Source organism: Leptonotus elevatus, chromosome 19 (assembly GCF_054856555.1).
Source record: "Leptonotus elevatus isolate MCC_2025b chromosome 19, RoL_Lele_1.0, whole genome shotgun sequence".
In the NCBI taxonomy this organism is placed as follows: Eukaryota; Metazoa; Chordata; class Actinopteri; order Syngnathiformes; family Syngnathidae; genus Leptonotus; species Leptonotus elevatus.
The window spans coordinates 2,470,511-2,487,149 of record NC_141257.1 but is presented as its reverse complement, the minus strand read 5'-3'; the positions used below and the strand labels follow the sequence as shown (position 1 = coordinate 2,487,149).

General features: G+C 43.9%; 1 protein-coding gene and 1 long non-coding RNA gene across 5 annotated transcripts in view; one reads left to right on the top strand and one right to left on the bottom strand.

The window, feature by feature from the left end:
• Positions 1–14,384, bottom strand: part of cica (capicua transcriptional repressor a) — a 29,779-nt gene extending 15,395 nt beyond the window's left edge. For 2 of the 4 annotated variants that reach the window (XM_086062243.1, XM_086062246.1), the window contains exons 1-2: positions 11,728–11,900; positions 95–3,617 (exon numbers count right to left, since the gene is read on the bottom strand). In XM_086062243.1, coding sequence (XP_085918369.1) covers positions 95–3,424 — 3,330 coding nt within the window. In that variant the 5' untranslated portion in view covers positions 3,425–3,617; positions 11,728–11,900. Of the gene's footprint in view, positions 1–94; positions 3,618–4,295; positions 4,365–11,727; positions 11,901–14,246 lie in introns of those variants that run through there. The other 2 variants (XM_086062245.1, XM_086062244.1) reach the window with 2 other exon arrangements.
• LOC147157447 (uncharacterized) lies at positions 6,819–10,545 on the top strand. Its single transcript, XR_015091377.1, has 3 exons — positions 6,819–6,880; positions 9,038–9,093; positions 9,979–10,545. It is a non-coding gene; the product is annotated as an uncharacterized LOC147157447 (long non-coding RNA).
• Positions 14,385–16,639: the final 2,255 nt, after the last annotated feature.

Below are 16,639 nucleotides of genomic sequence, written 5' to 3'. Positions count from 1 at the left end.
CCCTTTGACAATGGAAACAGAAAACCAAGCTAAAGAGTACAGCTTGGTTGAATGAAAGTTATTAGAACAAAAAGAAGAAACTATGTTTTCTTACCGAGCTGGACGTGACCAGGACTAGGGCAGATGCAGGGTTGCGCAGGAGAACAGCGCCATTGGTCGTGGCTCCGTTTATGGGAACGGGTGCCTGAAGGCCAGGAGGGACTGCGTGTTGGGCCTGGCTCAACTCCCTGGATCGGCTTCTCTCCCGCCTTGTGAGGGGGCCGTCAGAGAACTTGGTCAGGGGGACGTCGGGGTTGCGGACGATAACCGGAGAATCTCGTAGGGGCACGATGCGACGCGGAGAGGGTTCCTGGGGAAGTGGGGAGGGGGGCGTGGGAGAGACCAGCATGGGTGGGGGTGTGGAAGCGGCAGAGGATGGGGGCCGGCTGGTGGCGCTACGTGGCCGTGGGAAAGTCAGCGAGGAAGGGGTTGTCGGTTGACTCTGGGGTGAAAGGACTCTAAAGGCAGCGGGCCCGAGGTTCAGATCCCCCACGACACCTCCCCCCACAGCCACCATTTGCTGTTGCTCCAGTTTGGTCTGGTAGTCCTGGACTGCTGGCAGTGGAGGAGGTGGGTGGCTGTCCAACTTCCTCTTGCTGGGACTCATGGGCACCGTAAAGGTGAGGTTGGTCTGACAAGTGGGCACGATGCCCGAGAGGTGGCGTTCCCGTTCTGCGCCCAGAGTGCTCAATTTTGTGCCACTCAGCTGGCGATGACGCAGCGAGGGGGCAGTGATGGGGCTGAAGTTGGCCGGGCGGAAAAAGTGTGGCGAGGGAGACGGCGATGGTGTAGGGGAGAAGGGGGACTGGTTAGAGATGGGTGAATATGAAGGCGTGCCCAAACGCGAACCCCCCAAGGAAACTAGCATGGTTGCCGCTTCACATTCGTCAAAGTCAAAGCGAGAAAGGTCCTGAGGGAGCAGGGAGGGCAGCACCAGACGTGGCCGGGAGTCTCCTCCACGGCTGCTGGCCTCGCTGCTTTCCCGAGAAGTCTCATCCCAGTCAAACTCTGAGCTTGTTCGGCCGCCGCTCAGTCGCAGATCAGACGGGGTCAAGGTCCCCGTGCTGCTGGCCCCTCCTCGCTCTCGGATCCCCCCGCTGGCTTCCATCTCTTTAGTCCTCATGGAGAGGTGTCTGGAGCAATATCCTCGACGCTGGGATTCTTTAGAGCAGCCTTCGCGGGAGCAAAGCCTCCTCCACTGCTTCCCGTTGAACTTCTTGCGGATACCAGTTGGCGTGCACACCACGTCTCCCTTCTTGTACTTCTGCTGGGCGGCTGTCAGTGGGGTGCGCGAACGTGAGGAAGAGGAGGAATTGGAACCTGATCCAGAACCACCACCTCCACTGGAGGAAACGCCTCCTGATGCTTTCTCCACTCTGGAGGAGGACATGCTGGAGGAGATAGGGGGCAGGGGCGGGAGCTGTGCAGTGGAAATGATGGCATTACTAGCTGCCACGGCTGCGACAACCGGGTCCAGGCCAAGCAGGACCGGGGAGAGAGGTGGGTGAGGGTTTAGGGCAAGATGGCCAGAGGGTATTCCAATTCCCTGCACCACAGACAAATGAGGATTGAGGTAGCCGGGTGGAGGCTTTGAGACAATGTGGCGATGTTGAGGAACTGCCATGGGTTTGGGTTCCGGTATAAATGCTCCCATGGGGACCATGTTGAAGCGGGACACCTCCATGTCTTCCTCGGGGGTGAGTGGCATGTATGAATGATGTTGCTGCTGTTGCTTTACAATACTCTCCCTTTCTTGTTGCTTTCTCTGAAGGTCCCTCTCTCTTCCAAAATCGTTTTCAATGTCCCAAGGAGCCAGGCTGAGGACTGAGGCCGGTGTGATTGGAGTGGTAATGCTGTGTCCTGGTGTGGTGGAGACAGGAACCATGCAAGGGTACACTCTCCCCAACAAGGACCCGACAACCGGTGTCATCCCACGGCTGAGACGACACACCTCCTGCTCCACGTCCATTTCATCCCTGTCTTCTTGCGCCATTTCATGATCTTGAGCGTCTACATCTGTCTCTCTTGATGGTAAGTCCAGGTCCCAAGGTGGCACCAGGAGCCGCAGTGTTTGCCTGGACACCCACACGGCCTGGGTGGAACTGGCTGCCACCCTGTCATCCTCATCTTCATTCAGAGATGACACTTTCTCATCAGACAAGAGAACACGGTAGCGATTGGCCACTGCTGGATGAGTATCCACCTGAGTCACCACACCTTCCCGGTACCACTTGCCCTCGCTGCCTTCCTCGTTGTTGAAGGGTACACAGACGCGGGTGCCGAGTGGAATAGGGTGCACACCAGGAGGAGGGGCATCAAGGATGATGTCTACAACCCCTGGGGGGCTTATGTGTCGATAAGGGTAACGGTAGAGTGTCTTCTGCCCATTCAGCTGTACCTCCAAGCTTCCATGTTCACCGTTGACTCTACGGACAACACCGGCGCAGAACACCAAGTCCATATTCTTCCCATCGCTTCGTCTTTCAGCTCCTCCATCCTCATCAATTCTTGTTAGGAGTTGACGGGCCAGGATTCGCTGATTTTTGAGTCCCTTGGCTAGAGCTTCAGAGAGCGCCTCGGAGAGACTGCAGGGTGGACGTGAGGAAAGATCTGCGACCACCTCCAGGTCTGCCGAGTGCTCACTGGCCGTGTCTGTGGAGGAGCAGCGGGGCAGGGGACTGGGCGACACTCGCTCCGCATCCCTGGCCACCTCTGCCCCTCCTGGCCTGTCCCTTTCCCCTCGCAGTGACAGGATAGGAGGTCCGGGAGAACCGTCCTGATGTGGTTCTCTGCTGTCCGCCATTAGACCCAGATTTTGGCTATGGCCATCAGGGAGTGAAACATTTATGGGACTACCTGAACATGATGACCCCTGGTTTAGGGACCCGCTGCTCACAAGTGGAGGAGGGGTCCTGGAGGCAAGGTTGCCATGGTTACTGCCAGTAGTAATGGAGCAGTGTTCAGATGTGTACTTCTTCTTGGGAACGCGGGCCTTAAAGGTGGCAGTTTTGCGACTGGACGTAGGGTTGGGGCTGCTGTTGGCGCTTGGTGTGCTGCTGTTGCTGCAGCTGCTAGCATTACTGTCACTGTGGCTCCCAGCACTCAACGCCGAATGTCCGGATCGAACGTCTGACGATGCTAGCAAATTCTCAGAGTCAATGACAAGCGATTCCCCGTTGGAAGAGTCCCGGGTTCTAACTGGATCGGGGGTCTCAGACTGAGAAGAGAAAGAAAAGTGATCTTGGCCTTGCATGGTTCTGTCTCGGTTTTCATCAGAGTCTCTTTTCTCGCCTCCTTCGGGGGCCTCGCTGGCACCCCGCCGCTTTCCCCCTTTGGCCCGGGTGGAGGGGGGGGAACGCCGGCCCTGCTTTTTGATTGGCTTCATCTTGTCATGAAGCTAGGCTTTCCTCCGGACAAGACCGTCTCCTAGTTGTTCTATCACGTTTGCTTCTCTTCTGTCCCCCCCCCCTCCCTTCCTTTCTTCTTTCCTCTCTAGTTATGTCTTCCAGGGACCCTTGCTGTCATTGCTTCTCGATCGGGGCCACTTCTTCACTTGCCACCGTTTTATTCCAGAGATGCTGAAAGACAGGAATGATAATTATAACAACACAACAAGAGCGTTGGAGGAGTTTCATCAATCAATTTATTAATGTATGATTGGTCTGGAAATCATGTATCCACTATAAATATATATATATATTTTTGTCTGTTTATAGTGATAGGCAGAACAATTAAATGCTGTTCCACTAGATGGCAGATGGCACAATTAACTTATGCATCCACCTGTTGCCATTTGAACAACAAAAACAGAAAAACTGTCCCAAAATACACACCACATGGTCATTTTGTGGGTCCATTGAGATGAGATCCTCATTACTTCAATACATGTACTTTTTGTGACAATTGTAATTAGTGCAATGCCATGAGAGTTGTACAATGTTCTTAGTTCAGTAGAGATTGGGAAACAGTTTCCATTTAATTTGAGGTACGTGGAAACGTTGTCGACGCGTGCTTCGTAGTCTTCCTCACAGACCAACAAACAGCATTCGGCAATAACACAAAATATTTCCCGGCCTGCAGGCTTTCCTCGACCAAAACTCTCGCCGCAAACTTGGAAGAAGCATTGTCGCGAGTTGCCTGGCCTTCATTTCTGGCTAAGGTTTTAAGCGGCTTATTGATGAATTGGCGTAGTAATGAATGTGACTCATTGACACTTTGATAACACAACACGGTGTTACATAAGACGTTGTACTCACATGCATCCACGCAAGGCTAGCGGCTAGCAGGCTAAAACACATTGAAGCGGCGGCAGCCGTGGCTGAAGTAAAACATGGACGAGCACTTTGCAGTTTGCCCGGGCAAGTCTTCCTACTCGCTCTCACTCTCTTTCACACACACTGCATTTTATCCGGGGAAGCAGGGGCGGGGGAATTCCTTGTTCGCTCGCATAGTCAAACCCTCCCTTTCGCTCTGTCTTGAGCACCCTCCACCCACCCTCATCCTCGCTCCTTCCTCCTCTTCTGTGGCGACCTTTATCTGTTTACTGTATTGCAAAGCAGAGTCAATCCGCCCCAACTAACTCCATTTCCTCCATTACCTAACTTCCTCTTTTACTTTATTCCTCCTTTTCTCAGCCTTGCTCACGCGCGTGAGCGCATCTCCGGTTGATTTGGACTTGTCACTCGCATTCGGAAGGAACTACTGTATTTGCCGATATCGCTCACACTAATGCTTAGACTTTAAAAAAAATAAAAAATAAAAAAAAAGCTCAACAGATAGATTTAGCTGACATGTTGAATGAGCTGTGTGGCAAAATTGCCTGTATTAACAGTTCTTAAACCCCAAACTATGATAAAAAAAAACACTCAAGTATTTCAAATGTATCTAACAACAGTACCTTTAAAAATAAATGGCTGACAGTTTATTTGATTTCTCCAGCGTGTATGTTGCCACTTTACAAACTTTAAAAGTACTAATTACTACTTTCCTATGATTAGCCATTTTATTGGCTTTTGAACTTCCGCCACCGTCAACACCAATTTGGACAATTTCTCTGCATTGGGAAACAAACATTAGCTTCTGTTAGCACATTAGTTTCCAAATTTACCATTTGAAGTTATCTTTCAAGTTAGCTTCAACATTAGATTCCAATATTTTCACCAAATGTTAGTTTCCAACCTTAGCTTCCAATGTTGCCGCCAATTTTTAGTTAAGATTTCAAAGATGGCTTGTTACCTAGATTGTTAATGGGACTAGCTTCAACATTAGCTTCCAGCATGAGCTTTCATGTTAGCTCCAACATTACCACTTTAGCGCTAACGAAGCCCTACGTTTGCTCTTGACCTTAGAACCCAATGTTAGATTTCATGTTAGTGTTAATGAAGATCAACTTCCAATGTTGCTCAAAAATTATCTTACAAATTGTTGCTCGCAACAATTTGCACCCAGCATTAGATTTTCAAGTTGTCGTCCGGCTTTATTTCTAATGTTAGCGTCTATGTTACCTCTAACGTTAGCTTCAACATTACCGTCCAAAGTGAGCTTTTAGTGTTAGCTGCTTTAGTTAGCTTCCAACGTTACCTAGAGCTATCCATCCATTTTCTGAACCGCTAATCCTAATGAAGACCAATTTTAACTTCTGATATTAGCTTTCGACCAATGTTAGCATCCAGCGTTAGATTCTGAAGTTATCTTTCAGCGGTGCCTCTGATGTTTTCTTCAACATGATCGCAAACTTTGGACCTAAAAAAGTTAGCTGTAGCAACATGCGTTGACTCACACTGTTGTCACTGTCAAGCCATTACAGAAAGAGCGCAAAAATAGATGGATAGGCATAAATAGGTTTGTTTTTATGCCATAGTTTTAGTTAAAAAATATATAAAAAACGAGTACCGGTATGTTTGATTCCTCTTTTTCCAGCTGAGGCCTCGCTTACGTGTGACGGCCCCTGCTATTGATTTTTGACTCCTAGCTCGTTCTTTTCACTCACATTCAGAACGAATCAGTCATAATCGTCCTAATCGCCTCGCTCGCTCACACTTGTGCTTCCGCTCGGGGGGGCGGGGGTAGGGGGGGGGGGGTGACTAGCTCAATAGATTGATTTAGCTGACATGTTGAATGTGGCTGATGGGGGCCTGTTGTCACCATTTAACTTGTTTGTTTGCTCATCTGTTCTCCGTTGCCTCATTTTGTGCAGTCAAGAGTTAAACTGCGCGACTTAAAAAAAAAAAAAAAACATAAAATACCAAAAACGAAAGGCGGTAATGAAACATCTCACTCATAGTAGTGCTAATAGTCCAAGAGCGGTCAGTGCGAGCGGAAAGACAAGACGAGCACTTTAAAACCACGACTGCGAAAAGTGCCAAAACCAACAACGCATAGGATAGGAAAGAGTGACATCACCGCTTCTTGTTGTTATAGTTACAAGACATTAAAAGGAAAGCCATCATTAAGAAGCTCAAGTCCACAAAAAAAAAAAAAATTAAAGTATGAGACAAAACACGAGAACTGGTCCCACACAACAATAAAAGGCTGCCAGTCAATGTCGGCATTGACTCACAAACACGAAAGTCAAGGTACTGCTGTGTTGGAAGCGAGAGCATAATGAGCCTGGCATGGTGGCAGCTGAGGTAGCGTGCGTGTGTGAGAGCGAGCATGTGTGAGTAAGTGAGTGCATGTGTGAGTGAGTGAGTGAGTGCGGTTTGTTGCTCGCGGGGCGGAGCAACAGCTGGTGGCGCAGTCATGGGGCCGATGATAACGCGCCGGCGTCAAAGACCTGATGCAACTCGCGTTCGGCCGCGTGAAACCCGCGGCGGCCTCAACTGCAGCGCGTACGGAACAGGTATACGTGACGGGCATTGAAGTCTCTTAACGATGAGAAAAAAATGAGAGCAAATTGATGAGTACTGTCAAGCAGATGTGTTTATAAAGAACTCTGTGGTTTTCACAGTTTTGTATTTGCAAATTTCGGGTACCCTCGAAAAATGGCGATTCTCAAGAAGGCTTTTCTTGAGGAATTTTGCGTTTGCGGTTTATGTCAACAAAATGGAATACGCATTAAAGTACAGAAATCATCCGCAATCCGAGCCGTCAATTCTTTACAGGTAGCAATCATACACTCTGTATTTACAATAAGCAGTAGTACTAGTAGTAGTAGAACTTGTAGACAAAAAGGAAAAAGTGATGTTTAAACCTCAAAAAGTACAGACTTTTACATGTATTTAAGTCCAAAAGTCCCAGTTGAACTTTAAACAAGAAGAGAATGAAGTGTTGTGTTTTTAATAACCACATAACTTCCGAACGTCTGCTAGCCTAATGCTAACACACGGGCTAACAAAAATAGCATCGATGTCATGCTAGTTATAAGCCCCGAAGCCAATCATATTTCAACACCGACATCTGTGAATAATGACACTCATTAACTGCCATGAAAAAAAGCTTATACATTATTGTTTGTATACCGGTATATTAGAATTGTTGTTAATGCAACATAAGGGGGACAAATAGCCACAAATAAGCAGGATTTTCCACAAATAACACGAGATCAAGCCGCGAACATGTCGGCGTCCACTGTACAACTCTACTCACGGGCATATATTCTTTATCCTCCACAAAAATACAACTAATATTGCCGCTGCTCTTGTTTGCCAAGGCGAAACACGTCTTGATGTAAAACTGCTAATGACTGCAGTTGTATGTCACGTGTCCACATGGACAGGAATATCCGCTGTCGTAGGCCGAGTCATGTTAGGTGAAGAAAAAAAAACACACGCGATCGTGGATTCCCCGTGTCAGGTCAAGGAATGTCATGTCTATGTGATGAGTACAGCGGCTATAAAAAGTCTGCACACCCCTGTTTAAAAGGCAAGGTTTTGGCGATGTAACCAAATGAGGCCAAGATCAATCATTTCGCACCATTACGAGACCTTTACACTGTACAAAATAATTCTATTACATTTTTTGAGAGGGGAATTATAAATAAATAATTGAAATAACGTGGTTGCACAAGTGTGCACACCCTCTTCTAAATGACAATCACAATCGAGCTATTTATTTATTGCAGAAACCTGAAGAATTTGTAAAACGTGTCTCTTTCATAATAAAATCTCCCTAACACATGTGGGAAAATGTCTGATGATTTTTATAAATTTTTTTGGGCACATAATTCCTAAAAGCATGTTTGGGGCAAACAAGACGGCTCGTGACCAAAACAACACCAAAGCTCCAATGAAGCCTGCTGGTGGCACAATCATGCTTTGGGGCTGTTTTCATTCTGATGCAACTTGAGTCAGGGTGCGGGAAATTATAAACAGATCCAAATAGCAGTCAGTTAAATGACTCCAATCAATGTAACACAAGTTTGCGCAGTTTGTAACGTAGCCACATTCCAAGTTTGGAACTAAATGACTTCAACTGTGTGACTTCAACTAAGTATCTGAAACTGTGATGGCGTAACTGTAGGTAAATAACTGTAACTCCTCACTGTGAAAAAAAAAAAAAAAAAAAAGTCAGGAAAAGCCTACTCAAACAGCCGAAGCTAATTTGTTTTTTTAGTTGTACAAAATAGCCACATTAATAAGGGTGGATTTTTTAAATATATTTTTTTATTTATCTCTGTCATAATTCAAACGTGTGTGACATATACTCTAATTATGATACGGTAATTATTAACCTTTCATTTAAACTGAACTGGTCAATTTTATGATTTATTTATTTATTATTATTGATCCGCTCGTGTTGACTTTTTTCTATTTGCACTTAGTTGCTGTTTATTTGTTTTTTGTGCCCACAAAAGTGTACTATAATTATAATTACACACAAGTGTAACATTATTATAATGACAGTTAAGACTACTGTTCAAAGGGGACCCTGAAGGCCTCATGACAAGAAAAATGACTTGACAAAGATATGTCGTTCCATGAAATGGATGGCACAATGCCGCCGTTACGCTGCCGTGCACTGCGTTAATGTCAACTGTTGTACAATTTGTGTGTTCAAGGGTGGAAGGTGCTCGCGGACCAAATGAGCCAATTATTTTTTACACTTGCACGACAGGTAAGAAACAAGGGTGTGCGCACTTTTTGTGCTCAAGGGCCTCATTTGCTTCTGCGAGTATGTGGTTTGCGACATGAGCTATATAAAATAGAGCGGAAGTTTATGTAAAAAAGTATGTTTTTGTGGAACATGCAAAAGTTAATATTGAACTATTAAAAGAAACAATTTTAAAAAATGTACATCTACATATATTATATCATATTTTGATCCAAATTTTAATGTGGATGTAAATGAGTTAACTTTACTTATAAAACATTTTTGAAATTATTCATCAGAATTACATCAACCAAATATTTAACAATATCGAAATTATAATATCAAATATATTTTAGCTTAACACCTTTACTGATGACTTTTTTGAAAAATATATAGTTTATTTTAATATTAAAATAACTCTCATGTATTATTATTATTTATTTTACAATTATGTCATTATAATTAATCTATCAAATATTTAATGAAGTAAATAAGTAAATGTAAAATTATATTAATTTCAATAAATCAAGCAACCAATTATTTAATTAAACAATATTTTTTTAAATCAAATACATTTGAATCAACCAATAAGAAAATAATACTAAATGAGATTCTCAGTCACCCATCTCGTGCAAATCGGTAGAATCTATGCAATTTTCGTTTATTGAATATGTTCTATATTTTTCTTGTTTTCTAAAAAAAGTTCAAAAACTTATTATGCACGCAATTCATGCTATTACGCAAACAATGTATTTTTAAACTCTTGGTCGGCCATATTAAAGACCGGGACGGGCAGTTACGTCGCCATCGTTTTCCTACCTCCGGTCTCAGAAGGTTCAAAAGTGACTTAAAAGTTTTACGGCGGCGACATTTTGACCCTGAAAAGCTTATTTCTATTATTTCCTGTAGGCAACATCGCAGAAATGAAATGGGAATAACAGTCATCCATCCATTTTCTACAGCGCTTGTCCTCAACCGGGGGTCATCTGTCCGCATATTATGGGATGTCTGAAACCTATGGATGGTCTATTTGTCATGCACAAAAGCTTGTGCCGTTCTGTGCACGGGGGAATAACTAAGTGAGTAACAGGATTATTACAGCTGGGCCTGCGTGCAGCCGAGCCTGTTTACTCACACTAGCAGCGACTATTACTTATTGAGTGTTTGTTACGCTGCTCTGAATTTCTGATGTTTTTTTTATTTCTTTATTATTATTACTATAACAACTGATATTTCACTATGACAGACATGACATTTTTGGCTATTGTTAGCATTTTATGAGCACGTGGCGTACGTTCACGTTGCAACGTGATTCAGTTACCTAACTCACTGTGTGCTGTTTGTTTAACAAATATATTTTGAATTTCTAAAAGGTTTGTATGTCGCTTGATATTCCAAAATGACAGTTGACATTTTTTTTGTCTAATGTTAGCATCAAAGGAGCAAATGAATGACAAATTATTATTGAGTAATGATTTCTAAATGAGTTAGCCATCACTTTGTGTACTATATATATATATAGTGTGTGTAATAATATGAGGCGATTAAACATTTATATGGTGTCACCGTCATAATGGCCCTCCGAGGGAAACTGCAATTACAAAGTGGCCCACGACAGGAATGAATTTGACCGCTCTAGCTTATATGGGGGGGGGGGGGGGAATTCAGCCCCTTTATGTTTCAAACAGCCTTTATTTAACCTTTAATTTGACCAATTAAGTTAACTTTTCATAGTTGTGCTGAGCTTAAGCATTATAAGTTCAAATAAAATGACCTAAATTCAGCTTCTTCTTTTTTCCCTGCAGGTCATAGTAAATGATAAAAATTCATTAATTACCATTATTGGCATATCACCCAGCCCTACTTTTCACACATTTGGCCAATAAAGAATATTCAGAGTCTACGTTATATAAACAAACTTGACTATTACAAAAGCAGCAAGTGACTACGTGAATGTTTGCACCAGTTTTGTGCAAGCCTGGCAACATGCATGCTTGCAGGCCGAGCAGGCGCGCACAAAACACACACACACACACGCGCACGCACAAGGCCGCAAGGAAATCCTGCTCTCCCCTAGGATTGAGTGAGACCTTCTTCGGCGACCCAAAAATTGGAAACGCCGAACAACAAGAAGACATCCAAGTGTCTTTTAAAAGTGCCAGCTCGACCCCATCTGAGAGTGACAGCTGTGTGAAATGACAGCTGAGGCCTCCTGCACAACTTTGCACGCACTCACGACGTCATTGGCCCGATTCTAAATGTTTTTTTTTAATTATTTATTTATTTATATATATATATTGGGACGACACGGCTCCTCGACAGCCCCCCCGCAGCCCTCCCTTGCAGTCAGTCGTGATAACGACACTCTGCGCTCTGAACTCGCAGCCGTCGGTGTAGTTTGTTAGTTATGACGTTGGATTTAATTCTAGTGGAAAACTTTGAGCCAGGCTCACTATGTCGAGACGCACCGCTCCCTTTTTCTCTCCCCCCCTCCTCCTTTCCCTTCCCTCGGCTGCCCCCTTTCACGCACACGCCAAGCTAGACCCCTCACTAAAATACGCAGAAAATAACAGCGTTAAATAAGAATAAGACAAAAAGGGAGAATGTTAGCGGCTCGCTGCAGTGCTGTAAGAGAAGCATTAGTTAGCTTACACTCACCGCGCGGCTAATGTGGACGAGAGCCGGGCTGAGTCCGCGGGTGAAAATAGGGCAAGGGAGGCCGCTCCGGTCGTCCGCGGCTGCCAGTTAGTCGTCGTCCATGTTTCTCCGGCGAGGCAACTTAAAATGAGGCGAGAAAAAACTAGTGCCCCTGTACATTCTACGCTACAGTCGCAAAATGGTGAATGGAGACCCCGAAGCCTTGACAACCAACACACTCGACCAATGGCAACACGCGGACGGGTACAGTAGCCAATGGTAGCGCGAGGAGACGAGGTAGGGGCGGGAGAAGGCCGGAAAGTAAATTTGATTGACAGAGTGAGGAGGCCAATGGCGGTGTGGGAAAACACAGAACAGCTGTTGGGAGATCGAGGATGCGCTGGCCAATCGGGTGCTTCTGTGGGCGTGACTTATGCGGAAGTAGCGGCGTTATATGTCTTGTATTCACTTATTTATTTATTTATTTTAATCAAGTGTTTTAAACCGGTAAACATGTAATAGACGAAAAATAAAACACTAGAAGAACCGGTCATTTTTAATATGGCTAAAAACGTTGCGCCGTCAGCTCAAACAGTAAAGATACTTAAACCAAAATGAGTTAACTTCCTTCTATGTCTGATTTCTTCTCATGTCAAATACAAACCCAAAGACTAATTTGAGCAGAAGCAAACAACATAACTCCCAACTGAAACACTTTCTCTTTCACAGGCGCTCTTGCGTTCTCTCGACCAATCAGAGACGTTCAAAACACCACTGCTTCCCCGAGTTCCGCCCTCCGGCCCAATCGGTGCAGGCGCAGGGCAGCCATACGTCACCATAGCCGCGCACGATTGGCCGAGGGCGCTGTTTTGCGCGGACCAATAGGCGAACGCAGCGGTGAGGTCATGAGAAGCTTGTTGCCATCAGCTTCGCCAAACGGGAAAAGCCCGTAGAGTAAAGTGCTCCAAGGGCGGGATTAAGCTTCATTTTAAGACACTGAGATGCTGGAAGCACGCACGTATAACTATTTAACGCGTGCGTTACAAATTGTCCACAAATAGCTAACAAGCGGCGATGTGAAGTTAGCCGACGGTAACGCTGCAGTCTTGACTGGCGCGCGCACGCACAGCATTCCGCGTGTTACATAACTTGACGTGCTCGCAGACACAGACATGTTTGTGAACGTGCACCAAGGCAATCATTTATATCTATCTATCTATCTATCTATCTATCTATCTATCCATTCATGGTAGTTGATGGTAATTTTATGTTTTTGTTTTATCATAAGCAACCGCTGCAGGAAGCCACTTTGCCCACTAGGTGGCGCCATCGCATTAATACAACGTGCAACTAAGCGGTTGGGAATCATAAAAACACAAGTTGTACTAGAGAAAAATAATGTTTAAAAAGAACAGAACAAATACAATAAAAAAACGCGAAATTAGACTATACACAATTTAAAAAGTACTGTATTGAACTAAAACAGGCATGCTGTTTTGTTTTTTGCTGTGTGAAAAGTTGTTAATTGCCTGTCTAAGTTTTTTTGTGTGTTTTTGCATGAGAGGTATTTTGTTTTTGCTGCATAAGTTTTGAGAGAGTTTTTTTAAGGGAGGGGGTGGGGTGAGACTTGAGTTGTTTTTCTGCGGTTAGAGGTTCTTCATGATTTGCATGTACAAGGTTGCTTTAGTGTGTGTGTGTTTAGTGATTGTGAGTTTTTAGGGTTTTAGATGAATGTTTATGGAGTGCGAGTCTTTGGTGACAATGGTATTTTCTTGTGTGAGTTTTTTATTGTTAGTGTAAGAATTTTTGTTGTTGTGTAAGACGTGAATGTTATTTTTGCGTTCCAGCAGGGGCCCCTAACAATGTGTGATAATTAGCCGTGCTGTGATCTGCTTTCTGTCTCGGTGCCTCCCTCCCCCGGACCCTCACCGACCTCTCATCCCCCTCCGGTGCGTGACCTCTGACCCCATCCCTCAGCCAGACAACAGTGCCTCTCAGCTGGAGGCCAAACAGGCCGTCAATCACATTGTGGCGGACGCTTCAAAACTAACAACAAAAAATGTGATATTAACAAGATGTTTTAAAATGACAACCGGGTCATAGGGGCAATCTTTCAGTATACTATTCCACAAATATACAACTCAAAAACTGCTACGTGTATAGTTTATGTCACGATTGTTGCGTGCATCGTTACAAACTCATTGATATAATGTATTCATTTATGTATACTACTAATGCACTGTTAAAAGTCAAGAAAGATGTATCGAGTTGCAATACTGTATACTGCCACCAAGGGGCGTTACAGTTAGTGAAGCTAAAGTGTATACAGTACAGTAACCACCTAAAAGCTAAAACATGAATGTCCTCGACGCATTTTAACATGGTGGTGGACACAAACTGTAACTAGGCAAGGACACAAGTAGCAAATGTGAATGTCCTCTTTTGAACCGTTTAAATGTAATTAACTAAACTTAGGGCAGTTCAACCATTTTAAAAAAAATTCTGAGGACTGAAAAAGGGGAGAGAAAAAAAGATCGAACCTCCGGCAGCACACGTAGACTTTCGGCGAAAGATGTCAAATGAAGTGTTTGTGTTTCCTGCAGATGGAGGAGAACAAAGTGTGACATGGTGTCATCCAGCACAAAACACTCACACAAAGAGTTCCAATCTTCCCCAAGAGATTCCCGTGTACCGCAACACAAAGGTCTGCTTGACAAAAGACACACAAAAACATCACATCCTCAAAATGGCTGCCATATGTGCCAGGATAGGAAATGACAATAAGGCCATCACATTTTTAAGACTTATTTCTGTTTTACATACCTTTTAATCACAATGCATCGATATTGGTAGTTTTCTTAAAGACACTAAAAAGCAATTTTGTCATCAGTTAGCAAATAAATTTACTTGTAAACTAAGCGCTACATGCTAGCATTAGCCAGCTATGCTCAGTGTAATGATGCTAACACAATGCTAGGCTGTGTGTTCTCAACAGACCTGTTGGTGGCGCCAAAATGAAACAAACAGGAAACAAATGCATTTTTCCTTTTTTTTTTTTAATGAACCCTGATTATTGTTTTAATTACACGTGAAGATGAACACAGAAAAAGAAACATTGAGCGGCCGCCTCTCCCCTCCTCCATGAAGCCGTCAATCACGTTGACCGACAGCTGACGAGACACCGACAAATTGGAATAACAGTTCAACATTACAATGCTCTTTTTTTTCTTTTAACACATTTTCCTTACAGAATTCTCCAAATAAGAAAAAATATATATACACACAGCATTAATAATAGTAATAAAAAAAAAGAAAGAAAACAGTTTCCTGGGTTACACACTTGTGGTAAAAAAGAAAAAGAAAAAAAAAGTTAAAAAGAAAAAAAGGTCCACTAGAAAGACAAGAGTGCAAATTGAAAATAAAATAAAATAAATCATTCAGAGAAAAATTATAACCAAAGCAAAAAAGCGACTGGGCAAACGTACATACAAAATAAGCTGGTTAATATCACGATACAATATCATTAAAATAGTAACAGTAATATATGCATGTGTGCGGGGGAAGGGTCGGGGGTTAAAGTTGGTGTGATGTTTTTTGAGCACTACTTTAAAAAACAAAAACAAACACTTTGTGCAAGGTTTGACCCGCTTTTTTTAAACTATCAAATTTAAGAGTCAAAATAGCACATTCTCTGGCCAAGATGATGACAAAAAAATGTGCAAGACCGCAGCTGGCTTTCTATGTGGAACTGTGGAAACAGATCCACTCACGGCGTCACACGCGCTCTGAAAACACACACACTGCCACAAACTCACGTACACACCGAGCGAGCTATTCTATGGGAAGTCCCGCTCTCGCCACACTTGCGCTGAGGTTTAGTGATGTCATTTCCTGTGTGTGTGTGTTTGTGGAAAGGGCGTGTGCCATTTCTATGGCGACGTCTGTGATGTCACCTAACACGGGTGTGTGTGCGCGTGCTGGTCAACAGTCCACATCTCAGCCAATCAGAGCATGGCGCCAGCTTTGGACCTGACATTTTTTGTGTGCGTTTCCATGATATTGTGGGCCCTAACTTTCATATTTATCAATATAAATATAAACTCCAACGGCGGCACAAGAAGGCAAAGGCGTGGTAATACAGTGGGCGTTATATAGAATATATATATATACTGTATTTATATGTACACGTATATCTTCAGCACGAAAAATAGGTTGTAGTTCCCCAATTTGTATCAAACGACCATATTGAAATATAACATTTGGATTTTTTTTTTGTGACTAAAATATATATATAGTTTGATGTTTAAAAACAGAAGGCAAGTTGGTATGTGGTGCTTTGAAAGGCACGCTTGTTTGGATTTAAAATTGGAAATACATTTTTTTTTTAAGTCAAGAAAAATAAGCTCTCTGCCTGAGTTTCGCTTTGTGACATTCATGGCAGCAGCAGCGCACCAAAAAAAAAAGAAAGAAAAAAAGACATCCGTCAGTTGCGCTTGTTGCCAATAAAGAGTTCAAAATTATTATATATTTTTTAAGGTTCCGCTTTTTTGGCTCTGATAAGCAAAATGCCCCAAAAATACGTCGACGCGCTAAGCCGGGAGTCTTTGGAATCGACGGGAATGACGACGGGATTCGCCAAAGCTCCAAAAATGCTCAAGTTTCTTAGTAAGCAGAAGGGACAAAATGTCCGCCTTCGGCAACACAACATGGCTGGCGGCGAGTCTGAGTCACTTCCTGAAAGCGTACAAAACGTCCTCGCCTCCAGGAAGAAGCGGTTCCGTAAAGTCCGGAATGTTCCCGGCGTTCCACGACGCCGGGCCAGGGGTCCCTCTTCAGTCTTAAAACCATCTTGGCCGGGCACTTCTGTCAAGTCAACAAAATGGAGGGCTCGCCATCTGCCAAAAAAGGGGATTCCATACAGTCCAATGATGTT